This window comes from Paramisgurnus dabryanus, chromosome 16 (assembly GCF_030506205.2).
Source record: "Paramisgurnus dabryanus chromosome 16, PD_genome_1.1, whole genome shotgun sequence".
Taxonomy (NCBI): Eukaryota; Metazoa; Chordata; class Actinopteri; order Cypriniformes; family Cobitidae; genus Paramisgurnus; species Paramisgurnus dabryanus.
In genome coordinates, this window is record NC_133352.1 from 2,344,783 (window position 1) to 2,366,763 (window position 21,981).

General features: G+C 37.3%; 1 protein-coding gene across 1 annotated transcript in view; it reads right to left on the bottom strand.

Moving 5' to 3' along the window:
- Nucleotides 1-21,981, bottom strand: part of nup210 (nucleoporin 210) — a 231,503-nt gene that overhangs the window by 138,463 nt on the left and 71,059 nt on the right. The window contains exons 12-14 of the mRNA XM_073812225.1: nt 19,454-19,609; nt 7,278-7,467; nt 5-81 (exon numbers count right to left, since the gene is read on the bottom strand). Of these exons, the coding sequence (XP_073668326.1) occupies nt 5-81; nt 7,278-7,467; nt 19,454-19,609 (423 nt within the window). The remainder of the gene's footprint in view (nt 1-4; nt 82-7,277; nt 7,468-19,453; nt 19,610-21,981) is intronic.

Below are 21,981 nucleotides of genomic sequence, written 5' to 3' on the forward strand. Positions count from 1 at the left end.
TAACCAGTAGGTTGGTGTATCCAGGGGTCAAAGACTTGACTCGAACTCCACTGCAGTGACTTACACCAGGGACAAGCCTTCCTGATAAAACAAATACAAAAGATAAGAGAATAACCTTACATAGCCTTCTAAAAGCATTCACCACATAATATGCTGTGCTCCTGTTAAACCTCTCTTAACATGAAAGATCATTTGTCTTAAAAATAGCCCTGATTGTGATTTGTGCCCCTGATCCATTACTTGTTTTTCCTTGCAGGGTTTTTCTTGCATAGAGAATTTAGAGGGGCAGCCTACACCAAATTTCGTGCTGCCCCAGGCTCTCCACAGGTGTCTTGTCATGTTTTGTTCTGAACACAGTGAGGGCTGACTAAACTTTACAAGAAGAGCTGCAATTTAAGAAGTTTCCTCCAACGAGCTATATTTTAACGTTCAGCCTTATAGGTTAAAATGGGGTTAGAATTAGGGCTGCACGATTAATCGAAAAAGAATCACGATCTCGATTCATACATGTATGGGATCTTCATTTTAAATGACGGCGATTCACTTGCATATACAGTATTTCCCTGTATTCAGATTCTGCGTTTACGTGTTCACGTATTTAGATTACAATCCAAGAATATCAGTCAAACTTGCTAACACACACTCATACAGGGTAAAACCAAACCCTATTCATTCACCAATCAGACCCGATCGTTTCTTTCCTCTCTCTCATCTCATTTGCGGCGTTCCGCTGTCACTCGCGTGACGTATATCAAGGCGGCAGACCTAAACACAGTCGTTTACTTGGTGGATTTGGAGCGGCTATTTTCACCAAAAAGAGAGGATTAACGAGCGTCATTGTGGAAAATCCTGGTGGCGACGGAGAAGCTGAAGATGCAACAACAATGGTTCCGAAAGAAGGCAAGGAAATTATTTACCTCAGGACCTACCTAAATCGGAAGGCTGGAACCTCCGTAGGTCGCATATGCAGGCTGTATACGTCATCAAGCCTGGTTCATTTGAGTTAACGGAGCATTATATTCGCAAGTCATAAACATACTTCAACAATTTATTATTAACTAAAAATATTAGTCATCTTTATAACGTTAATTGTTAATATTCTGAAATTATGATGCGCAGTTTAGAAATGCGACCTCCATAGAGGCTGCAGCCTTTAGATTGAGAAACGGCCTCTGTGTCACCGCCACAAGTTCTCCATTAGAAAGGGTTTTTAGCATGAGGGGAACATTGTTACATGTCTGCGTTTCTCTCTGATGCATCAAAATGTTGATCGTTTAGTCTTTTAAAGGTTTAACGTTAGTGTTTTTAAAGTTTTAAGGTTGGCCAGTTTGATAGTACAAAAAGCACAGGTGCAATTTAACAGCTAACGTTAACACATTTTAAATTACTCTAAATTTTAAGGGGTCTAAAATAAGAAAGAGACTTTTAAGACACGTTATTTTAACTTAAAGTCCTGTAGCACGTTTTTTTTTTTTTAGTTAAGTGCATAATAAATGTTTTTGTAAAAAAACAGAGAATCGGGTGAGAAAATCGGGATCTCAATTCCCAGGGAAATAATCGTGATTCACATTTTAGCTTGAATCGTGCAGCCCTAGTTAGAATGGAGTTATACTGCTAGACTCCACTCGTTCATGTACAGCAGAGAGAATGTCAGAGCCAGAGACTACAAATTCTAACCTCGACTTCCCCTCCAGAAAAAAAGCAAAAATCTGCAGCATGGGAATACTTTGGGTATCCGGAAAACGAACACAGGGTTGTCCTTGAAGATGGATATCCAGTTTGCAAGAAATGTGGAAGATGAGTGGCTGCAAAAGGAGGAAATACGTCGAACATGTGCTACCATATTCGCGAACACATCCCCCTGTGCAGATAAATGTGTGTTTTGTTTATAATTTAAAGCAGTACTATTTCCGTGATGCAGAGGGAATCCCGAAATCCAGTCATGTAAATCGGCCATAAATTGAAACCAGGTTTGTGTTTAATTTTCGGCCGATCTGTTTTCGGACACAAAGCTGTTATATAAATGCGCATCTGAAGGGAACTGTCTTGATGAGGAAAGTCTTGATGGCATTTTCTTTTTGTCTAATTTCAGTATAATGCCTGATAAAGCCCTGTTTATAAGCGCACATGCTTTGTTTACATGGTAACCACTTCACTTTCACGCTCTCTCTCCCTCTTGTTCTCTCAAAACACTAAATCCCTTTTAAGTGATTTATATTACAAGTCAATTTTAAGTTGATTATACGTAGGCCATTTCTAAAGAGAAATAACTTATTCCTTATTTTGTTCAAATGGGAGATGCAGCTTTATTTTTTTCCAAAGTATTTTTTTTTAAAGTTTGATATAATAAACCAAATGTTCACCCAAAAACCATATCTGTTTTCATTAATTTTAGGGTCTTTGTAGCTGATGATTGCAGCACCAGCAACAGCAACAACAACAACATTAATGATTTTACCCCCTGGGGTCCAAAAACGCGGTGCCCCGTTTTGATGTATTTTCTCCTTATCATAGTAGAATCAACTTAAAATACTCCATCATTTAAAACTGTGAAGGGTCTTCTTTAATTTGTTTACATTCACAATAACAACAGATCTTTGTGTTTGTTTCAAATAAAGAAAATAAATAGGGTGCGCATTCAGACGTCTCTCAAAACACGTTACAAAAATCAACTGAAACTCTGCGAATACTCATCACACAAACATGATACACATATCCAAAGAAAGCCTGAAATATCTACTTTTAAACAATCTAATTAAAATCGAAAACAAATTTTGTCTGTTTATATAATCTGCATTGAAGTAAATAGAGTACCGTTTTCCTGGCTGAGCTCATTATCTCTAGACGCGAGCTCGCACACATGGTCGCCATATGCGATGTGTTTTTGAAGTTCATACGCGCTTACAGAAACGCGTTAAAAAGAGAAGCTAGACGATCAGACGATGGGCATCTGAAAACAGTCATCTGAAAACAGCTTTTTATATAACTAATCACTGCAAATGTTTATCTGAGATGTTCTGAATTTAGTTTATGTACATGATAGTTTATCTGAATGTAGTGCTCTCAGTGATATTTGCCCATCAGTTATGTATGTAAGGGTATTTCTGTGGACAATTTATGCTAACAGCCGTTTATAACTCTCTTACAGGTCTGCATCCCTCTCATCAGTACAATACTATGAAGTGGAAAAACATTCACACATTTTGGACAAAGTTATATGGTAACATGAGCCACGTGACCAGCTCTGTTGTATATCAGTTTCTTAGTTTATACAAGTTAAGTTTTTGAATAGGGTTTGTTTCCATATAAACTGAAAATGTCCTACTGACCTTCATTTCTATTTTGATTATATTGTTAACTTCTTAATAAACCTCAAACAAACATGTATACACTTGTCCTCACATTTTTTACTGTAGTTCCCTCTCACATTTCTGCCCTAAGGCTCATTATGCAGCTCATTGTGGGAGTCTTTGTTTGCTCAGCTGATAACAGCCCCTCTAAACAAAAAGTGTCTTACAATTTCTAAATCAATATATTGTTTTATGTGAATGAGTAGACAGAATGATTTTCACATTTTAAAGAAAAAACTCTAGACTACTATATTCTGTTTAGGAAAGTCTTGTTAAAACATGTTTAGTATGGGTTTTGTAGACTTATATCAGTGACTTAAAGGTAGGGTAACACATTTTGAAAAATGCTAACGGTAGCCGCCTAGCAATGAAATCCCGATCCCACCCTCAAGTCAAATCGCTCTCCAAAGTCACGCCTCTTTCCAAACACATGAACACGCACAGATCAGACGGTCACGTCTCATGTCTCATTCACCAGTGAGAAAACTTTGCAGTACAAAGTGAATAACACTTCCAAAATAACCAACATAAACAACGTGTTTACATCAGAATTAGTTTAAGCACACGTTCGATTGTGTAGACGTAGTAACTATATCGTTATGCTAATCCGTAAACGAACACAAATTTCATAAGCAACACAACGTTTCATCAAAGTAGAATATCTGAATCCATCTCAATACAAACATATCGCGTACCTACCTTACCAAAATAAACAGTGCAACGACCCTTTCAGACCCTTTGCCTCCTGCAGCTGTTTTCATCTTGTGGTAAAGCACTAAAGTTACTGATGTTAATTTGGGTTTTTGCTCTTGCTAATCCAGGCAGTTTTTGCTGTTGTTGTTATAAAAGATGCATTTAGTTTTGTTGCTCCTGTGTAGGTTGTCAATTCAGCAGAAAAGTTTGGTGTTCTCGCTGTTTACAGACAGAGCGCACGTGAACGCGCCGATGACGTATGGTATCTGCGTGGACTCGCTGCGCGGTGGGAATTCAAATTACGCTTACGTATGAGGGACATAAAAGGAAACGTCCGTTCGGACCGAAATCTATGATTTGTTGAAAATTTTTTGGTCCTACGCCTTTCACAGATGACATACATTTTTACAAATACATTTAAACAACTTAACACAGTGATTGCTATCAGGATGTGAGGAGACTTTTAACCAGCATAACTAAAAATGTTTCAGGATCAAATCTGTTACCCTACCTTTAAAAATTTTGCTTTTTCAAAAACCACGCATAAACATTTTTCTCTCAAAAATACAAACACATACAAACATGTTGCTCACATAATATTATGTGCTGAATGCAGTGTTATGAGACACTTGCCATTATTATGTTTTAAAGCAAATGGAAAAAGATCAAATGTAAGAGCATGTCAGAACCTCTGCCAGTGTCCTAAAATGGTCAGACCCCAGAGGGTTAACAACATATACTGTGAAGCCGTGCCAACAGCAATACTGTGAAAACCGCAATACTACTATTAACATACCGTGAAAATATCATACCGTTAGACCCTAACTGAGGCACAGTGGTTTTAAAAGGATGCAGTAATTTTCAGATTCACTTTGGTAAGACAAAAATACAGTCAGTCAGGGGCAAAATGTACAGCGACGTCACAAGTTCCCTCATATCATCTCATATTTAAACACAGTGGCGGCTTTTGGTAATAAAATGGGGGGGGGGGCGCAAACAAAATCAAACTTTTACTGTAGTAATGCGGGAATGTAACCAGCCATTTATCAGGTGATGAATATAATTAGTGCTTAGCTAAAATGCTGAAAATGTTACAGTTGAAATCAACTGTTAACCCTAAGAGCCCTAAGGTCATTTTTACAATGTATTGTCCGTCTGGTTTTATTTTCTTAAAAAGCTTGTAAAACATCAACCCTGTTGTGCACAGACAATCTACAAACATCTTTTTTTTTCAGGACAAGTTGGACTGTCAGAATATTTGTTTTGTATTGATGTCAAATGAATCTAAAATAAGTTATGGGACCATAAAAACAAACAAAAAAATAAAACGGAAATTGAATCACTTATATATTTATTGTAATCACACACAAAAGAATAAAAGCTAAGCATTTTTCCTCTGTAAAACAGTTGTCTCATGTCTTTGGAGTCCTGGAGCACAGAAATGAACATCATAAATTATACAGATCAAAAACTATTTACATTTTTACAAAAAAAGTCCAGGCGTTTTCATGACATTTATTGATGCCAAGCCTCAAGCCACATGCGTGATGACGCACACATGCGTGATGAAGCACACAAACAGAAAGCATCATTGGACATTGTAGCATTGAGCTAGCAGCAAACCCAACAGAAAAATTGATAAATTATGGACATCAAGTGGATAAATCTAGGATGTAAGAGTTTGGATGCATTGCTGAACAACTCCGAAAAGAGGGGCAAGTTTCAGGCTGGATAGAAAACCTTCTGTAAAAGCTAGAAAGACACCAAATATATCCCCATGAAAAAAACGTGAATAAGCTACGTTTTACGGTTATTAAATTATTTAAATATGAATCAGAGGTGCCGTTTTCAATCGTCGACGATTGATTAGGTTTCTGATGGTTAAAGCACGAAATAAATGTCCTATGAATCTGTAATGAACTCAAGGTAATCATTCACACGAACACGCACGCACTCACATACACCAGACTTTTTCAATCTCCGTCATTTTTTGATGGACAGTGTTGTAAAGAGTCTGTCACCGTCAGTTATTATCTGCAATTTCTGGTTTTAATTGTTAATTGTTCACATTTCCATTTCTAATCATAAACTTACAAGACGAGCATACAAGTCAAAATGTGTTTGTTTATTTGTGAAGAGAACAGATAAACGGAGACTGTGCATCACTTTACATGTTTAACATCACGTGAAGCAGATGAATGAATGTTTTTTTCTCACAGTGACAGCAGAGGCTTTATACTGAACAGGCAAATATGAACAAATCAAATAACAAAATACTACTGCGATTAAAATATCAAGAAACGTGTAAAAATTTGAATTGAACTAAACTCATCTGAAACCATCTTGTGTAATAAATGCATGAAGGCAGATTAATGCAGACTCTTGTCATTAGATTTTGTGTCTTTACCTTAGACAATCGTCTTGTTGCAGCGCTCCTGTAGTGTTTAACTTCAGCAGCGATGCGCAGACCAATCAGTGTATGACATCAAAATATAGCGAGAATGTCATTTGAGCAACACACTGCCACCAACTGGACATGACTAGGAATTACATTTAGGCAAGTTGTATGGGCAATCTGAAAAAATGGCGTTCAGAAGTTATAGTTAACTACAAACAATCTTCTAACCACTATAGCTACTGGATGCGCTGTGCCATGTTAGCGGAAGTCGGTTGACAAAATGCAGAAGAGCGAAGAATAAAAAATGGATGGGGCGGAATAAGGTGAATATCATCTTCATCCAAAATTAAGACAAGTAATTTGAGTGGTTTTATTTTTACATTTGACTGAATTCATTTTATTATTTCATAACAGTTTCTTATTTTTTATAAGTTTGGAACTGCAAAAACAAGAGCAGTGGTTTTCAAAATTGGGGTGCCCCAGTTTTATGACTTTTATAAAATACATTAATTTACAGGGCTTGCAAAATTTCAAAATCCCTGTTAGCCCTTCGAGCAGGTATGCTTCAATTTTTGGTAGCATGAACTGAATATAAGTAGCCTGTATGTAAAATACATTGTTTAATGAAGGCTAAATCCTGGATTTCCATGCAAGCCAACTGTTTCTGCCCATCCCCAGCTGGTGCCTAAAATGTTTTCATGTTTTTGGTGTGCCAGGGCCGGGGTTTTTTTGCAAAGAGATGCATCCTGCAAAGGGGGGCCGAAAAATTTTGGGAACAACTTCTGTAGAGTATTGTTCAGTAAGACACTGTGTGAAGTGCATATAACATCACTCACCTTCCAGCAGTTGAAATACGCCACGGCTTTCCATGTCCACCTGCATGTCGAAGTGTGAACAGTCACTGAGAGTCACTCTCTCTCCATTCAGCTCACCAAAGATCCTCAGTGGCAGATCCAGAGTGAGACCAACACGAGTCTCTACTGCACACGGGCTGAACTCCATCCCTACCGGCTCAATAACAAACACCTGCACACAGACAACATCTTAAAGAATTGTTTCAGCCAAAAATAAAAATCAGCCCACAATTTACTCCTCTTCATGCCATCCTACAGGTGTTTAGGACTTCCTCCTTTCAGCCAAACACATTTACAGTTATATAAAGTCAATTTTAAAAGTCAGGGGAGGCACGCAAGGTGGTGAAAATAGATGATTTGCAGAGTTGTAGGTCCTACACATTTCTACATTATGTATACATACATGTTAAAATCTGTCACAATGCAGCATACAATTGTCAGTCCTGAATTAATTAGAGTTTGTGCTTACACACAAGTTTGGTCATTTAAGGGGGCCTTAAGTTACATAGCTCCTGTAAGTGCTCCAACATGCACATTCTGCTCCCTTAGGGCGAGGCGATATGGCTAAAAAAATATCAAGAAAATATTTTCCATTACAGCCGATATCGATAATTATTATGATAAATAACAAATCTTTATTCCTGTCAAATTTAAATGCAGATTTTTGCTCCTGAATGAAAATTGATAAAACCAGACAGTTAATTAGGGTTTTATTCAGAACATGTATAATGCAAATACTAACATCTTGTTTTAATGTTCAGGCATCTGTATTAAATGTAAATCTATTTGTTATGAAATCAACACATTTCTGACACAGAAAGCAGCAGGTTACTGTCACTTTAAGACCCAAGACAGACTGCTTTAAGTTTCAATATACTGAGTAACATCCAGCTGTTTAAGAAAGAAAACTTAGTTCAGCGATCACGCGTGTTTTATACATATACAAGCTATTCACGCTGATTAATGGATGTCAAGAGCATCACGTTGCTGTGGGAGCGCACATACAGATGCTGTTTTCCTCAGTTTTCTGAATTTGTGAATGTCCTGTAAATATACTTTTAAAGCTGTGCAGACGTATGCTCGCGCAGGGCAGACACTGGAAGAAAGTACAGTATACGGTACCTAATTTGTTTGCTGTCTTCCAGGCTTTGACGTACACTGTTTGCGCGTCCAAAATTATCCAAAAGGAAAAATGTTCCACGCATTTGGATTCCATGATTCTGTCCTTGTAATCCGCATCGCGAAAATCATAGGGCTCTTCTTATAAATGAATACTCCACTCCTTCAAGTCTAACTGACAGTGTGATTGAAAACCAAGAGCGCATCCGGAAGTGCTTCCGCAACATCACGCACAGTGCGTAAACATTATCGAACTGTCGTTATCGTTTTATCTGAAAAAATTATATTGGTAAATGTATCGTTATCGAATTATGCTCAGCACTATGCTTCCGTGAAAGTCAAGTTCTGTCTTTTATGTATTCAACACGAGAGCATTCTTGGTTTGAAGTTTTGATAACCTTTTGTCATGATTTTGTTTACACTCTGCCATAATTCACACTGTGTTTTCACTTATCTTCCAAATTTGTAAGGGCTGCATTACACTGAAGCTTAAAGGTCAAATCACAACACTGCAGGCCCTTACATTAGGGTAAATGAGAACCATCACAGAGAGCAGCGTGAATCAATGCAGAAAGAACACGTGATACAATGCAGAGGATTGTTTTAACATGTAACCGTTTATTTGAAATCTCAGAGGACCAAGCAGTGTTATTTTTTATTTGCTGTAGGAGTCACTAGGAGAAGTCACACAATACCAGACTTTTCAGTGTACTATGACTTCGTTAGCTGGGATTAAACACCTTAAATTTTCCGCTGCGATGTCCGTGATGCTGAACTCAAGATCAGCTCTGCTTACTTTTGACTCTGAACTAATTTGCGCTGCTCTTAGTAGATTGCGTTGGTCATTAGGGAAATAGGCTGTGGCGCCTGTGTTACTTAATTTGCACCTTTTTAGAAGGCCATACTATCTTCTGAGATTCTCTGAGAACCTCTGCCAGTGTCCCAAAATGGTCAAACCACAGGGGGTTAAACCGAAATAGTGTTGCTTTCGTCAGCGACTAAATATAGCAGTCAACGAACCTTTTCACATGATGGAAACGACATGAGACGCAAAGAAAAAGCTGGTCATGTGACAATAATAAAATGTATAATCAGTGTTTTCGCTATATACATTCTACCGTGGCGGCCCGCCACGCCTAAAACATCCCCGCCATGCCTTCGGTTGTGGATAGAAGGGATACAGCAAACGAAATCTTGCCAGATGAGCACTGTTTTATCCTAATCCTTCACCCAAACCCAAATCAACAGATGATGATTAGGCTACGTCTCTGTTTTGAGAAATAATAATAAAATAAATAAGCCTACACGAAATATGTTGCACTTAAATAATTATCAGATTGACAAAACGAATAAAAAAGTATTTGAGTTTCTGTTCTTTTTTGTGACGCGCTCTAAAACCAAAGCAGCAGAAAGCACGTCATGTTTTTAATTATTTTAAATATGCCCAATGTTTTCTCCTTAGTGTAAGTTTACACAAATAAAAATACAACATTTACAGTTTCGAATGTTGTTTTACTTTTATCTGTATGACAATAAATTTAGGGTAATTTAAGGTGCAAGGTCATCACGCGTATGATGTTCACCGGCGCATGTACACCGAAGCAGCGCAGGGCTGCGAGAAATGACATAATTAAACTTTCGATTTAACATATTACGAGTTTTTGGACATTCATTTGTAATCACTGTACTCATATTATCAACTTATCAGGCCATTAGTTATTCAGAATATAGGCTATAAACCACTCAGCTGTCAATCTTCTGTGCTTTAGATCGACACTCACAAAGTTTCACATTAAATGATAAGATATTTGTCTAAAAACAAAAGGCTAAATACTACTAATATGGGACTGCAAGACATTAATAGTCGAATCTGTTTGGAAGGAAACTTACATTATTCCTGTGGGAAGAGAAGTACGTTGGTAATAAAAACTTGAGGCAGAAGGTGAGACTGTTTTATCTGTTTCAGATAGGAGGGTGGGGGTACCCGCGGGTAAAACGCATAATATATGAGGTAACGAGTGTAATAATATTAACGTGTCATTTGCGTTGTAGATGCAGGTCGGGACTCAATAGAGTTATTGCGGGTCTAACGTCCAACACCAAAAGCTTAGACCGTTAAAGGTTTATATTTAACTGCGCGATTTGCGGTGTGACCGGGTCGGGGTCTTGGAATAAAATTGCTGCTGATGTCGGATAACTGTTCGGATGTTCTGTCAATCACAGCGGTGCGGATTATCAAACAGGATTGTGTGTGACTTTGCTACAGCTCTGTAACGTTAAACATGAGCACGAACTTGCACACTACATTAAAACTACAATGAAATATCCGAACGAAGCTATAAAACGTATTTTTTAAGAAAAGACAATTTAGATCAAACATAGAAAAGCAATATGCTATAAATATAAGGAAAAGTAAATGACAGCATGAAAATTATAAAAAAATACATGTTAGTTTACTGTAGCCTATTTTCTACATTTAAAAAAATAATGTACATTTATAATCGTCATGGGTGCCCCCTGCCGCCACAGCTGGAAAAAATCCTAGAGGAAACACTGTATAATGCAATATTGTTGACGAATAAAAACGAGACTTAAAGTGGTTTACAAAATAAAAACTAAAGCTAAAATGTCTCTTCATTTTCGTTGACCAAAATGAGACAAGACGAAATGGTATAACGTTATTTCGTCTTTTTAGCCATCCCAGCATCTCCGCGCCCCCTCCACCTGACTGCAGATGATCACGTGTCTTGTTGGCACTGCACAGATCAATCAAAACATAAAAGTACAGCGAGAGCAAGTAGAAAGCATGCAGAGCAGCCTGTTCTCACGATGCTTTGATATCATACGCCTCTGTTTGCACAGTGGGCGTTTCACATGGTATGCGACAACTGCGAGTGTTTAGTTATTTCAGTAGGAGACGTGTGGAAAGCGGAGAAACAGCTTTTGAAGCATTGTAAAGATATCTATTCTAAAGACATTTGTTGTATTGTATATGCTAATTACTACACTTATTTACTATTTAAATGAACAAAACATACTTAACTGAATACTTGAGTATTAAATCAACCAAACACTTGTCCTATTGAGAACATAACCATACATAACAACTTTTGCTTTTCTTAATAGACATCTGCTGTTTCCTTAAAACTGACTTTTAATTTACTTACAAGAAAAACATTAAGTAATTCTCCAAAATTGCTTGGATTTATACTGATGTGCATGATCAGCTTTGTCACATCAGATTAAGCCAAAGTCCATTAGCTACACAGGTACAGATGCAGAAATATAAACTATAATATATAATTGCATATTTGTATGATTGTAGTTTGTGCTGCTGTCAAAATACAATTATAAATGATAACAATAGCCTATTTCTATTCTCACACATCCTATAGTTGTGTGTGACCCATTTGACCCTGTGTGTGTGTGTGTGTATGTGTGCGTGCGTGCGTGCGTTTGCTTGCTTAGTCTACTTCTGTTTTGATTATTTAGACTCTTACGAACAGTCAAGTCACTCACTCAAAGGATAGTAAAATAAATATCTTGTAAATTCAAATCAAAACATCTTCCATGTCTGGAATGGATGTGTTCTTAAGTCTATAAGGTAACAATAATATAACTTTTGTTTGAAATGGGTTTGACTAAAAGAAAATATTGTTTTGTCTATAATACTACTAGGTCATAATACTATATGCGTTAAATAGAATTGCATTACTAAAAAGAGAGTTAAATACAATTTTACTGGCTAAAACTAGTCTAAAGTGTCATCAGTTTTTGTTGACTAAAACTAGACTAAAATAGTCAGTCATGGATAAGTCTGACTAAAATAAGACTAAAATTGCCAGACTTTTAGTCGACTAAAACTTGACTAGACTAAAAGAGTATGAACGTGACTAAAACTAATAAAAACTAAAATGACAGCATGACACAAAGACTAGACTAAAACTAAAATGAAAACAGGCTGCCAAAAAAGAACACTAGCGAAATAAATATTTTTGTAAATAGGACCTAAATAGATGATGTTAGGAATTTATAGTGATTCCGAAACTGATTAAAGATTTTAAGAGTTGACAGCACTGGAAGTTTCCATAGGTAAAGAAGAATATACTAAAGCAGGGAGAGAAGCAAGATGACATGTTTGTGCTTCAATGAAACACCAATTTGTATCTGGGCGGTGAAGCCAAAATAGTATCTTTTGAATACAGGGTGCTGGGACGTTTGTAATTACCGCTGTGACCCGCGGTCAGGAAGTGCACCCTGTGGTGGTGTGCAAGTCACAAATTATGAAAAATATAAAGTACAATCTCGCCCAGTGAGATTTCTTCAGGTTTGTGTTAATGCAAACTGTCAGCAGACGCGGAGTTTATGCGCTATTTGCAAGGGAAGGCAACTGATATCAGTGATGACCCGCTGGCTTGGGGGCGGAACAATGAGGAAAGATATTGGCCGTTTCTCAATCTGAAGACTGTAGACTCCGGAGGTCGCATGTGCAAGCTGCATACGTCACGTCATCAAGACTGTCTTATAGCATTAACAATTATAAAGTTGACTATTATTCTTTGTTAATCATACATTTTTGTAATATGCTTATGACTTGCAAATGTCAAAATAATAAACCAGGCTTGATGACATATACAGCCTGCATATGCAACCTCCGGAGGGTGCAGCTGATTGAGAAACGGCTGTTCTTTCTTGGTCATTATAAAGTATCAATCTGCAATACCAGTACACCATCAGAACGCGTTTTCAGTACGGCTGGAAACATTATAACCCCAAAAGGTTTCTCACTTGTTGTTTTATGAGTGGAAGTGCTACAATAAAAACGCAGATATGCGCCGATCCCATGGGTGCTCCGGGGCTCGGCTTGAGCAGCCACCAAAATTGCCAAGCACATACGCACACAGTTGCTTCACATTTACTTCACATATTGCGTGTAAAACCACGCGGAAAACTTGACCGCGCCGGTTTCCTCCTCTTCAAAGCGCGTGTGCGCTTCAGAGCATCTTTTGTTGCTAAGTAACCTAAGCATTGCTTGACGCTGTGACGATCACCCACCCGTGGAGAAAGAATTTGGTGCTTATAAACATGCACGTTTATTAAGAACTGTATATCTGATTATCGTTTACGTTTTTATATTATTTCAAAATATATGCATTATTTACAGGGTTCTAAATTAACACCCGCCAACCCGCCAAATGCGGGTTAAAATTAATTTTGGCGGGTGTTAATAAAAACTTACTAGCCAGTTTGGCCGGTGATTCATGAGGCATTGCATGCATGATACATAATGCTCTGTTCTCGGACATTTATTCCTCTGCAGGCGGACTGATGCATACACGCACAAAGCCATGTCCGCGCGTCATTGCGTTTATCCACGTACAATCGCATTCAATGCCACGCGATTAAGTTAGTTTATAAAAACATGACGAAACTAAAGTAAGTTTCTATATTATAATGTTAATCTTATTTTGACTCCATTACTATTGGCTTCTGTGGACATCAGAAATGTTTAGTGCAAAGCAGGGAAAGGGAAGCAGAAAGGAGAGTTGATGAGTTTAAGGGACATAAGAGAAACTACATCCTCACAGCCTGTCAGGTCTCAAACATTAGAGGAAAACATTTCAGGAAAACCTCTGTCAAGTCTATAGAATTGCATTGTTGCTGAGAAAATCAACACATGTATGAAATTAATATTTAGTTTACTCATGTTTAACTAGGACATACATAAACAGTTAGCAGTAATGACGGAGATTATTTTAGTATAGCAGTCATAAAATGACTGGTTTCTTAAAATATTGTAAAAATATTCTTGTAAAAATAAGTTATTAATCATTGCTATCATTGTATAATGTTGAAAATATGCATGTACGTGAAAGGAAAAACGAAACGAACAATTTGTGGTGGGAACAAATAATTTTAAAGTTGAGGCAGTAGGGCTAAAGGACCATGAGAGTGCCCAAAGTCATCAGAGAGTCTAACGTTAATTAAAACTGCCAAGACAAGTCGTAATGAAGAGAGCCTTGCTGGGAGAAGCCTCACTTTATGTGTGTTTTTCATACCAACAATGTGAATAAAATGATCAAATGCATTCATAATTTCTCTTTTTCACCGGAAAAAATTTGGCTAGTGGAAATGCTGATTGGCTGATAACTTTAGAAAGTTACCAGCCACATTGGCTGGTGATCAAAAAAGTTAATTTAGAACCCTGATTATATATAAGACTTATATGCATCATTGTGCACGTGCGCATACGACCAGTAATAATGAATAAAGCTTGGTAGGCTTGATCCACATAACATGCCCTCTGGAGGGTATGTTTGTTTATCATAGGGATTTTATTTTTCCAAATAAAAGATATATAATATAAATTGAGCTGAAAATGGACTTTGGTAGAAAAGCTGGTAACATTGGGAACATATACAACAATTTAGGAAGAAAAGTCATTCTTACAGAATGTAACCTGCCAGCTAAGGTAAGGGGAAGACTGCTCCACCTGTTCAGCACAGTTCTCTTTTCTTTAAATTGAACTTTAAAATTAGCTTCAAACAGAAGAGAGAAAGGATGTATCATATTAATCCTGAGGTATTTAAAAAGGTTTGGGGAAAATCAAAAGGGTAATGATTCTCGTTGAATTTGTAAAGCCAAATAATTAATGGGAAAACATTTTCCCGAAAAGGCACCAAACCAATTTAGCAAAGAGATAATTGAGGGGCTGCTGGATACCGGGTCGCTAACATAAAGAGATCGTCGGCATATAAGGAGACCCCTTTATAATTCCATAAAACAACAGTGTTTTTCAAAACTATTGAGAGAGATTCAATCGCAATGGCAAAAATAAATGGGGATAAGGGGCATCACTGTCAAGTTCGAGTTAGTGGAAAGAAAACAAGAATAGTTATTCTGAATGGATGTTAAAGGAGAATGGTACAGAAGTGTGATTCATGAAGTGAAGTTATTGCCAAAGTCAAATTTTTCTAGTAATGCAAACTGATATGGCCAGAAGATTTGATACGATCAAAAGCCTTCTCCGCATACAAGGCGATGACTCTGGTTCATACAAGGGTCTGGTTCATACATTATGTTGGCTTATTTATGAATATAAAAAAAAATATTTATATCTACTTTTAATAAATCCCATTTGGTCATCTAAAACTATTGAAGATAAAGTATGCTCCAAACTAAACGCTAGTACTTTAGACAGAATTTTAGATCTGTATTTAAAAGTGATATAGGGTTATATGATCCACATTAACACTCTGGGGTCGGCTGCGGCGCGGGCACCGCAAACTCTTTATTTTTCAATCACTCCCCAAAGACACTTAGATAACTCTGCTGATTTTTGACATACAGATATGATTTATACATCATTTAAAACGTTAGATTGTCTAGTTTTTTTCTGTCCACTCCCAATAAAAACAGAATGTTGTGCTTTTCGCAAAAATAAGAAAAGAAACATGATGCGCGTTTTGTTCTCTCTCCCTCAGTGAAGTCCTTTCAGAAACACGTCAGAAAAATTAACTGTAACTTAACGAATACTTGTCGTAAAAACAAAAGATAAATGTCTACATAATGCTTGGAATGTCTGCTTTTGGAAGATGTAAGTGAAATCGAAAACAAATATTGTAATTCGTTGTTAACTGTATTAGAAGAGAGAGATGTACCGTCTTTCTTCTGTTGCTTCATTATCTATAATGAGCCACGCCCCGCTCCATTGAAGAAAAGAGCAGAGATCATCCATATTCATTAGTCAACCCCACAGTCAATGGACATTCCATTCCGTCTCTGCAGCCATTCACTGCTGTGAATGAGTTTTAATCCGAGTGCTGGAACATGACATATACTTGTTTACTCGTGACTGTAACTAAAGTTATCTCCAGACGCGAGTGTGACTCGATCGACGTCCAAACGCACACACAAACACACAATGCCTCATATTTGAAGCGCTTTGTGGTATCATTATAAAAGATGCGATTACACACATCACATACTTGTTTACTCGCGCCTAAATCTCCAGACAGACGCGAGTGTGTGTGCTTCGTCAGTGTGACGGGATCGATGTCCGACATATAAATCCTTATTTACTTGCGGATGTGTGTCAGTATCTCCAGACGCGAGTGTTTTCTTTGTCTTCCGTCAAACAGTTGACGCGACGGGAACGCACATACACAAAACACGCGAGTCAGGAAACTCGACGCGCTTTTTGGTATTCTTATAAAATATGCGATTGCAAACAGTACAATCCTTATTTAGTTGCGTCATATCTCCGCACAGCAAGTTTATTAAACACAGGATCACTCGCATGTGCACACATTCACTGCTTTCATGATCAACACGTGAGGTAATGGCGGCGTGTCCCTGGTTGTGTTTCTACTATAATGATTACAAAAACACAAATAGGAGTCCAGACAACGATAGGCAGTTGTTCTTTTGAGCTTTTTACTGCACAAAAGTAAACCTCTCGCTGGCCAACCAAACACAAACCCTGTGTTCACTTTACGATGGCCAAACAGTACCTTTACCATGATTTGGCTACTATGGTTTTTAAAAGGTAACTTATACTTGTGATATTAATAGAAAATATTTCAATAGAAATATATAAATATATATAATGTGTGTGTGTGTGTGTGTGTGTTTAAATTATATTGAAAAGTAAACCTTATCATGGTTTTACTACAGAGAAAGTTACATTCCTGTTGAACATCCCCACAAGGCTCATTATGTGGCTCATTATTCAACTCTTTTGTCTCTCAGCTGTCAATCACTGATTATTCAGGAGCTTTCCCGCCTCCACGCATACAGCCTTTCCCAAGCAAAAGTGTCTTAGAAATTGTAAATCAATATCTTGCTTTATGTGATTGAGTAGGCCATATGATTTTCACATCATTTTGAAGAAAAAACTCTAGACTTCTAGATCCTGTTTTGAAAAGTCTTGGGAAAACATGTTTAGAATGAGTTTTGTGGTGTTATATCAGTGACTTAAAAATTTAGCTTTTTCAAAAACCACGCATAAACATTTTTCTCTCAAAAATACAAACATGTACATACATGTTGATTATATGATATTGTAGCCCAGTTTGTGATGAACACAGTGTTATGAGACTTTTGCCATTAATATGTTTTCAAGCAACTGAAAAAAGCACAAATGTCAGTGCATGTCAAAACTTTCCCAGGGCCCTAAAAACCCCTTAGACCCCAGAGGGTTAAACCCTAGTTGCTCCACAGCGTGCAACCTTTGACTTATAAATACATTTTGATAAAAGCGTGAGATTAATGTTTACATTACACCTTGAATCTCTCAGACCAAAGGCATCTGTCTTATTCACTGTGTCATTGCCACATTTTAAAGTAAATATTTATTTATTTATTCAAGGTGATTGATAGATGTACATTGCTGTGATTGGCGCAGAGAGAAAATATGTTTCTATGTTTTTTCAGGTGCTATTTGAGGACAAGAAAACCCCCCTTGAAACATTACGTCCTGCTTTTTCAGTCCAAGGACACAAATATTCATAAACTCCATGAAGAGCAGGAGAAACTTGTCGGAGTTTTTATCTTGCTTCATCAAGCCAGAAAAATCAATTAACAGCAAAGGAAGGAATCTGTCCGGGCCAAAGATAAAGTTGCTTGACCTGACATTGACAGAGGCCCATCTTGCAGCAACTTTTTTTTGGCTCTGAGGCCTCATCAATCCTTGACCAACTAGGAGAGGGAACACCCCTGTGGTGAAGGCTTTCAAAACTAAGTTATGGTATGACTTTATTTAGGTGAAACATGTCATCGTACGATGAGAATAGCCTGTGAAAGCGATTTTAAACACTTATTTCCAACATGGTCCTCAATATTAGACACAACATAAGGACATAACACAATAACAATACACTTTTCAATTTAATTCATTTAAAAGAAAAACACTTCCTAAGGAACTTATCTTGGAGCAGGCTCCACATATACAGTATGTCTTTACTTGTTTCTTAAACTGTATTATTTATATCTATTTATAAAAGGTAATCCAAGCCTACACCAGCTGTGCAGGTGACCTTCAAACAAAGCTACCTCTTGTTGGAACACCCAGCAAGCCAAAGCTGCCAATCTAAGTGTTGAGACATATGAGTCCTATCAAGTGGTCAAATATAACCTGAAGGCCATGCAGGTGTCGGCCATTCAGCACTACTCCCGGAAGACAAAGGAGAGTCCTATTAACAGGAGAGGTCTGTTAATGTACAGCTGTGCAGAAATGTAAAACTATCGAGCCAAAGGTACAGAGCTCTGCTCAGAGACAAATAAGAACTTTACAAAAGGCCTTATCACTCTGAGAAGCCAACGGCCGGCAAGAAAATGGCAAAAGATGCCATTGTGGCAGCAGCTGTGAGTGCCAGGCGCAAATTCCAAAAGAAACGTGTAGAGGCTCTAAAAAAGCTTGCTACAAAGGCTAAAAAGTCATACAAAAATTGAGGCCTTCTTTTGACATGAACATTTGCATGTTACACATTTAGCTGTTAAAGTTGGGTAAAAATGTCAAACAAAAATAAGTTAAAATATTTTTTGTTGTTATAGAGAGAGGTGGTGATGGAGGAGTGGACAAGTCACTTGCTTTTGTTAAACATTCACCAAATAAGTTATGTGTCATACTGTACAAAAAAAGTAGCATGTTGCACATCTAGCTGTAAAATAGATTAAAATGTATTTTTAGTTCAAATAAGTTGTTCTGGGTCCTGCTTAACTATCCATATAGATCCGCCACCAGTCTGATCGGCGTGTGTGTGAGGGGGGTCTCAAAATATTTTCCTGATTTTTTGTCCTTAGCCAATCACATGCCTGTCTTTTACATTTGCTATTCAGATCCTCAAAGATGATTTACTACAGACAGGGAGACCTTTGTGTTCATCTGAAAGTCATATACACCCAAGATGGTATTAAACTGAGTAAATTATGGGGTACTTTCCATTTTTGGCTAAACTATTCATTTCAGGTTAAAAAAAGTCAAGCATAACACCACCACTTCAACTGATTAACTTCAATTGAATAAATGCTGGCATCACCTTCATGTCTCCGTAGTGCAATGGATTTCTCACATCATGCGCGTAGATTACACTGACACCAACATCTCTGACAGTTGTCATCAGCCCCTTCACTGTAACCATGGCAACAGCTGAGTTAGTGGATGACCAGCTGAAGTTTCCACTTCCTCCTGTTGCCTGTAACATACACAAAATGTGATTTATTATTTTGAACTTAATAATTTTTTTACATTAAACAATTTATTTAAATAAAAAATAAGTAACAATTTGTATGAAGACAGCATTTGTAATGTATTAAAGAATATTCTTAAAGGTAGGATAGGCAATTTAGAAAAGGCAAACCATAGAAAGGTAGCTTTAAAAGCCTAAAATCCTAACCTCCCTTTAGAGCGTTTACCAAAGCCCAAAGGTTTTTCGTCAGAACGGTGCGCCGTAAAATGGCTGCAATGTTGAGAGGTCCGTGCAAATTCTACAGCTTTTTGTATTTTTTTACAGCCTTGGTATATCTTTTTGCATACGTTTCTTCGATAATCATTAAATATGACCGACAAACACTTCTGGACATTAGATCGTCAATCGAATCGGATCTTATGTACAACTTTCACCTGGATTCAGATGGCAGCAACCCCCTTGCTGAGCATCTACCTCCTTGTTAACATTCACGCAAGAGTAAGTGGAAAAGACGTAAGAGAGACAATCGTGCTGGGATTTTGTGCAGAACGCGAAAAAGGGTTTTTAAACCCCCTCTTCTGAGAATTCTTCCGGCAAATGTCCAGTGGCTGTTCAACAAAAGGTACGAACTACACGCTCAGATAAAGTTTCAGCTGGCATCAGAAACGGTTGTGCTCTTGCTTTAATTGAGACATGGCTAGACGCGACTGTTCTGGACAGCGGTGTTTCGCCTCCCGGTTTTATCATCCATCGGCAGGATAGAACAACTAATTTTGGTAAGAGCAAAGGCGGTGGTGTGTGCGTTATGGTGAACTCTCTTTGGGCAACAGATGTTTCAGTGGCTGCTAAGCATTGCTGTCCTGATGCCGAAAGTCAGTTAATACTCAGCATCGACCGACCTGGACTCACGTTACTGAGGTAAGGCAAATAAGTTAAATATGATTGTGATAAATGTATAATAAACTGCAAATAATCCGTGTAGGTTTGTTCAATCGTCAATATTTTGGTGGGTGAAGGAAATCTTTAAAATTGAACTGAATTTCAATTTGTAATTGGCTGACGTTGTTTAATCGGTTTAACGTTACCTCATGACGGTGCAGTTTTGTTTAAATAATGCAATGAGTTTAATTTTTGAGTGATTTTGGACAAATTTAGAATATTATTTAGAGACTAACGTTATGTTAAATGTGCTTTCTTAATTTTGTATTGAGGTAACTTACACTACAATTTGTCTAACATTACATGTTAGAAAAAACTATAATTCTGTATGTGCTCGACGTATTTGCAAAACAACTCAAAAATAGCTAATTTTCTATTTGAGGTACATTTTAACAGTTAAGTTAGTGCAGTTCTTTTGTTCTGTTTTGTTTTGTTCTGCAGTTCTAATGTTCTTTTACGTTCAGGGTGGTGGTTTCAGATTAAAGCTGGGCGTACACGGTGCGAATTCTGACGGTCGGTACGTCGTGAGCTCTCGCACACGACACGAGTGAGTTTATGCGAAAATAATTCGTACGCAGTCACACACGACAAGATTTTACTGTACGACTTGAGGAATTCTGACCTAAGCATTTTCGCACCTGTGAGTGGCAGAATGTACAAAAATAAAACAAGAAGAATACAGCAAAGATATTGGCTTAAGTGCAGAAAACAGCCTGGAATTTCTGTTCTTTTGTATTTCTGTTTATGCATTCTGAAATTGCAATATAGGTCTAGTGCTGTGGCGGTGAAGGAATTTATCTGGCAGTGATTTTTCGTGCTAGCGCATATGCGGTTTTACGTCTTAATATATCATGATTGTAGTGCCAAGTAAATATCTATATTACTATTATTAATGTTACATATATTCTTGCTTTTTTATAAATATGACCGTTTAAAAAACAAATTCAGTGGGCCTATTTATTTATGTGTAAATGCAGAATGAGGAGCAATGAGGTAAAACGCAAGGTAAGCCATTACATGTCTTTCCCTTTATGACTAAATTATTAAGACAATACATCTACAGCCAAATATTAATTTGTAAAACGAAAATCATTTAATTTAACATAAAGCACATTGTCTAGGCTTGTTTGCATTGTCTAGTGCAAATGTACGCGGACCCTCGGTCAATAGGGTGTCTTGAAGAAAAAGTGAACCCGCAACATTTGTGCTCCTGTAACAGTACAAAATAAATGCCAAACATTGCATATTAATATATGGCATTTTCTCAGTAGGCCTATGTAAATTAATACATAGCAATACAAATATAGTATGAAAACAAATTAATCATTATTTAAATAAAGTTTCAGAGATAGCCTACATTTTTAGTCATTTAAATATTCTCATCATTTCAGAACAAGCTAAGGCTACCATAACAACTTACATTGGGCTATATCATGTGT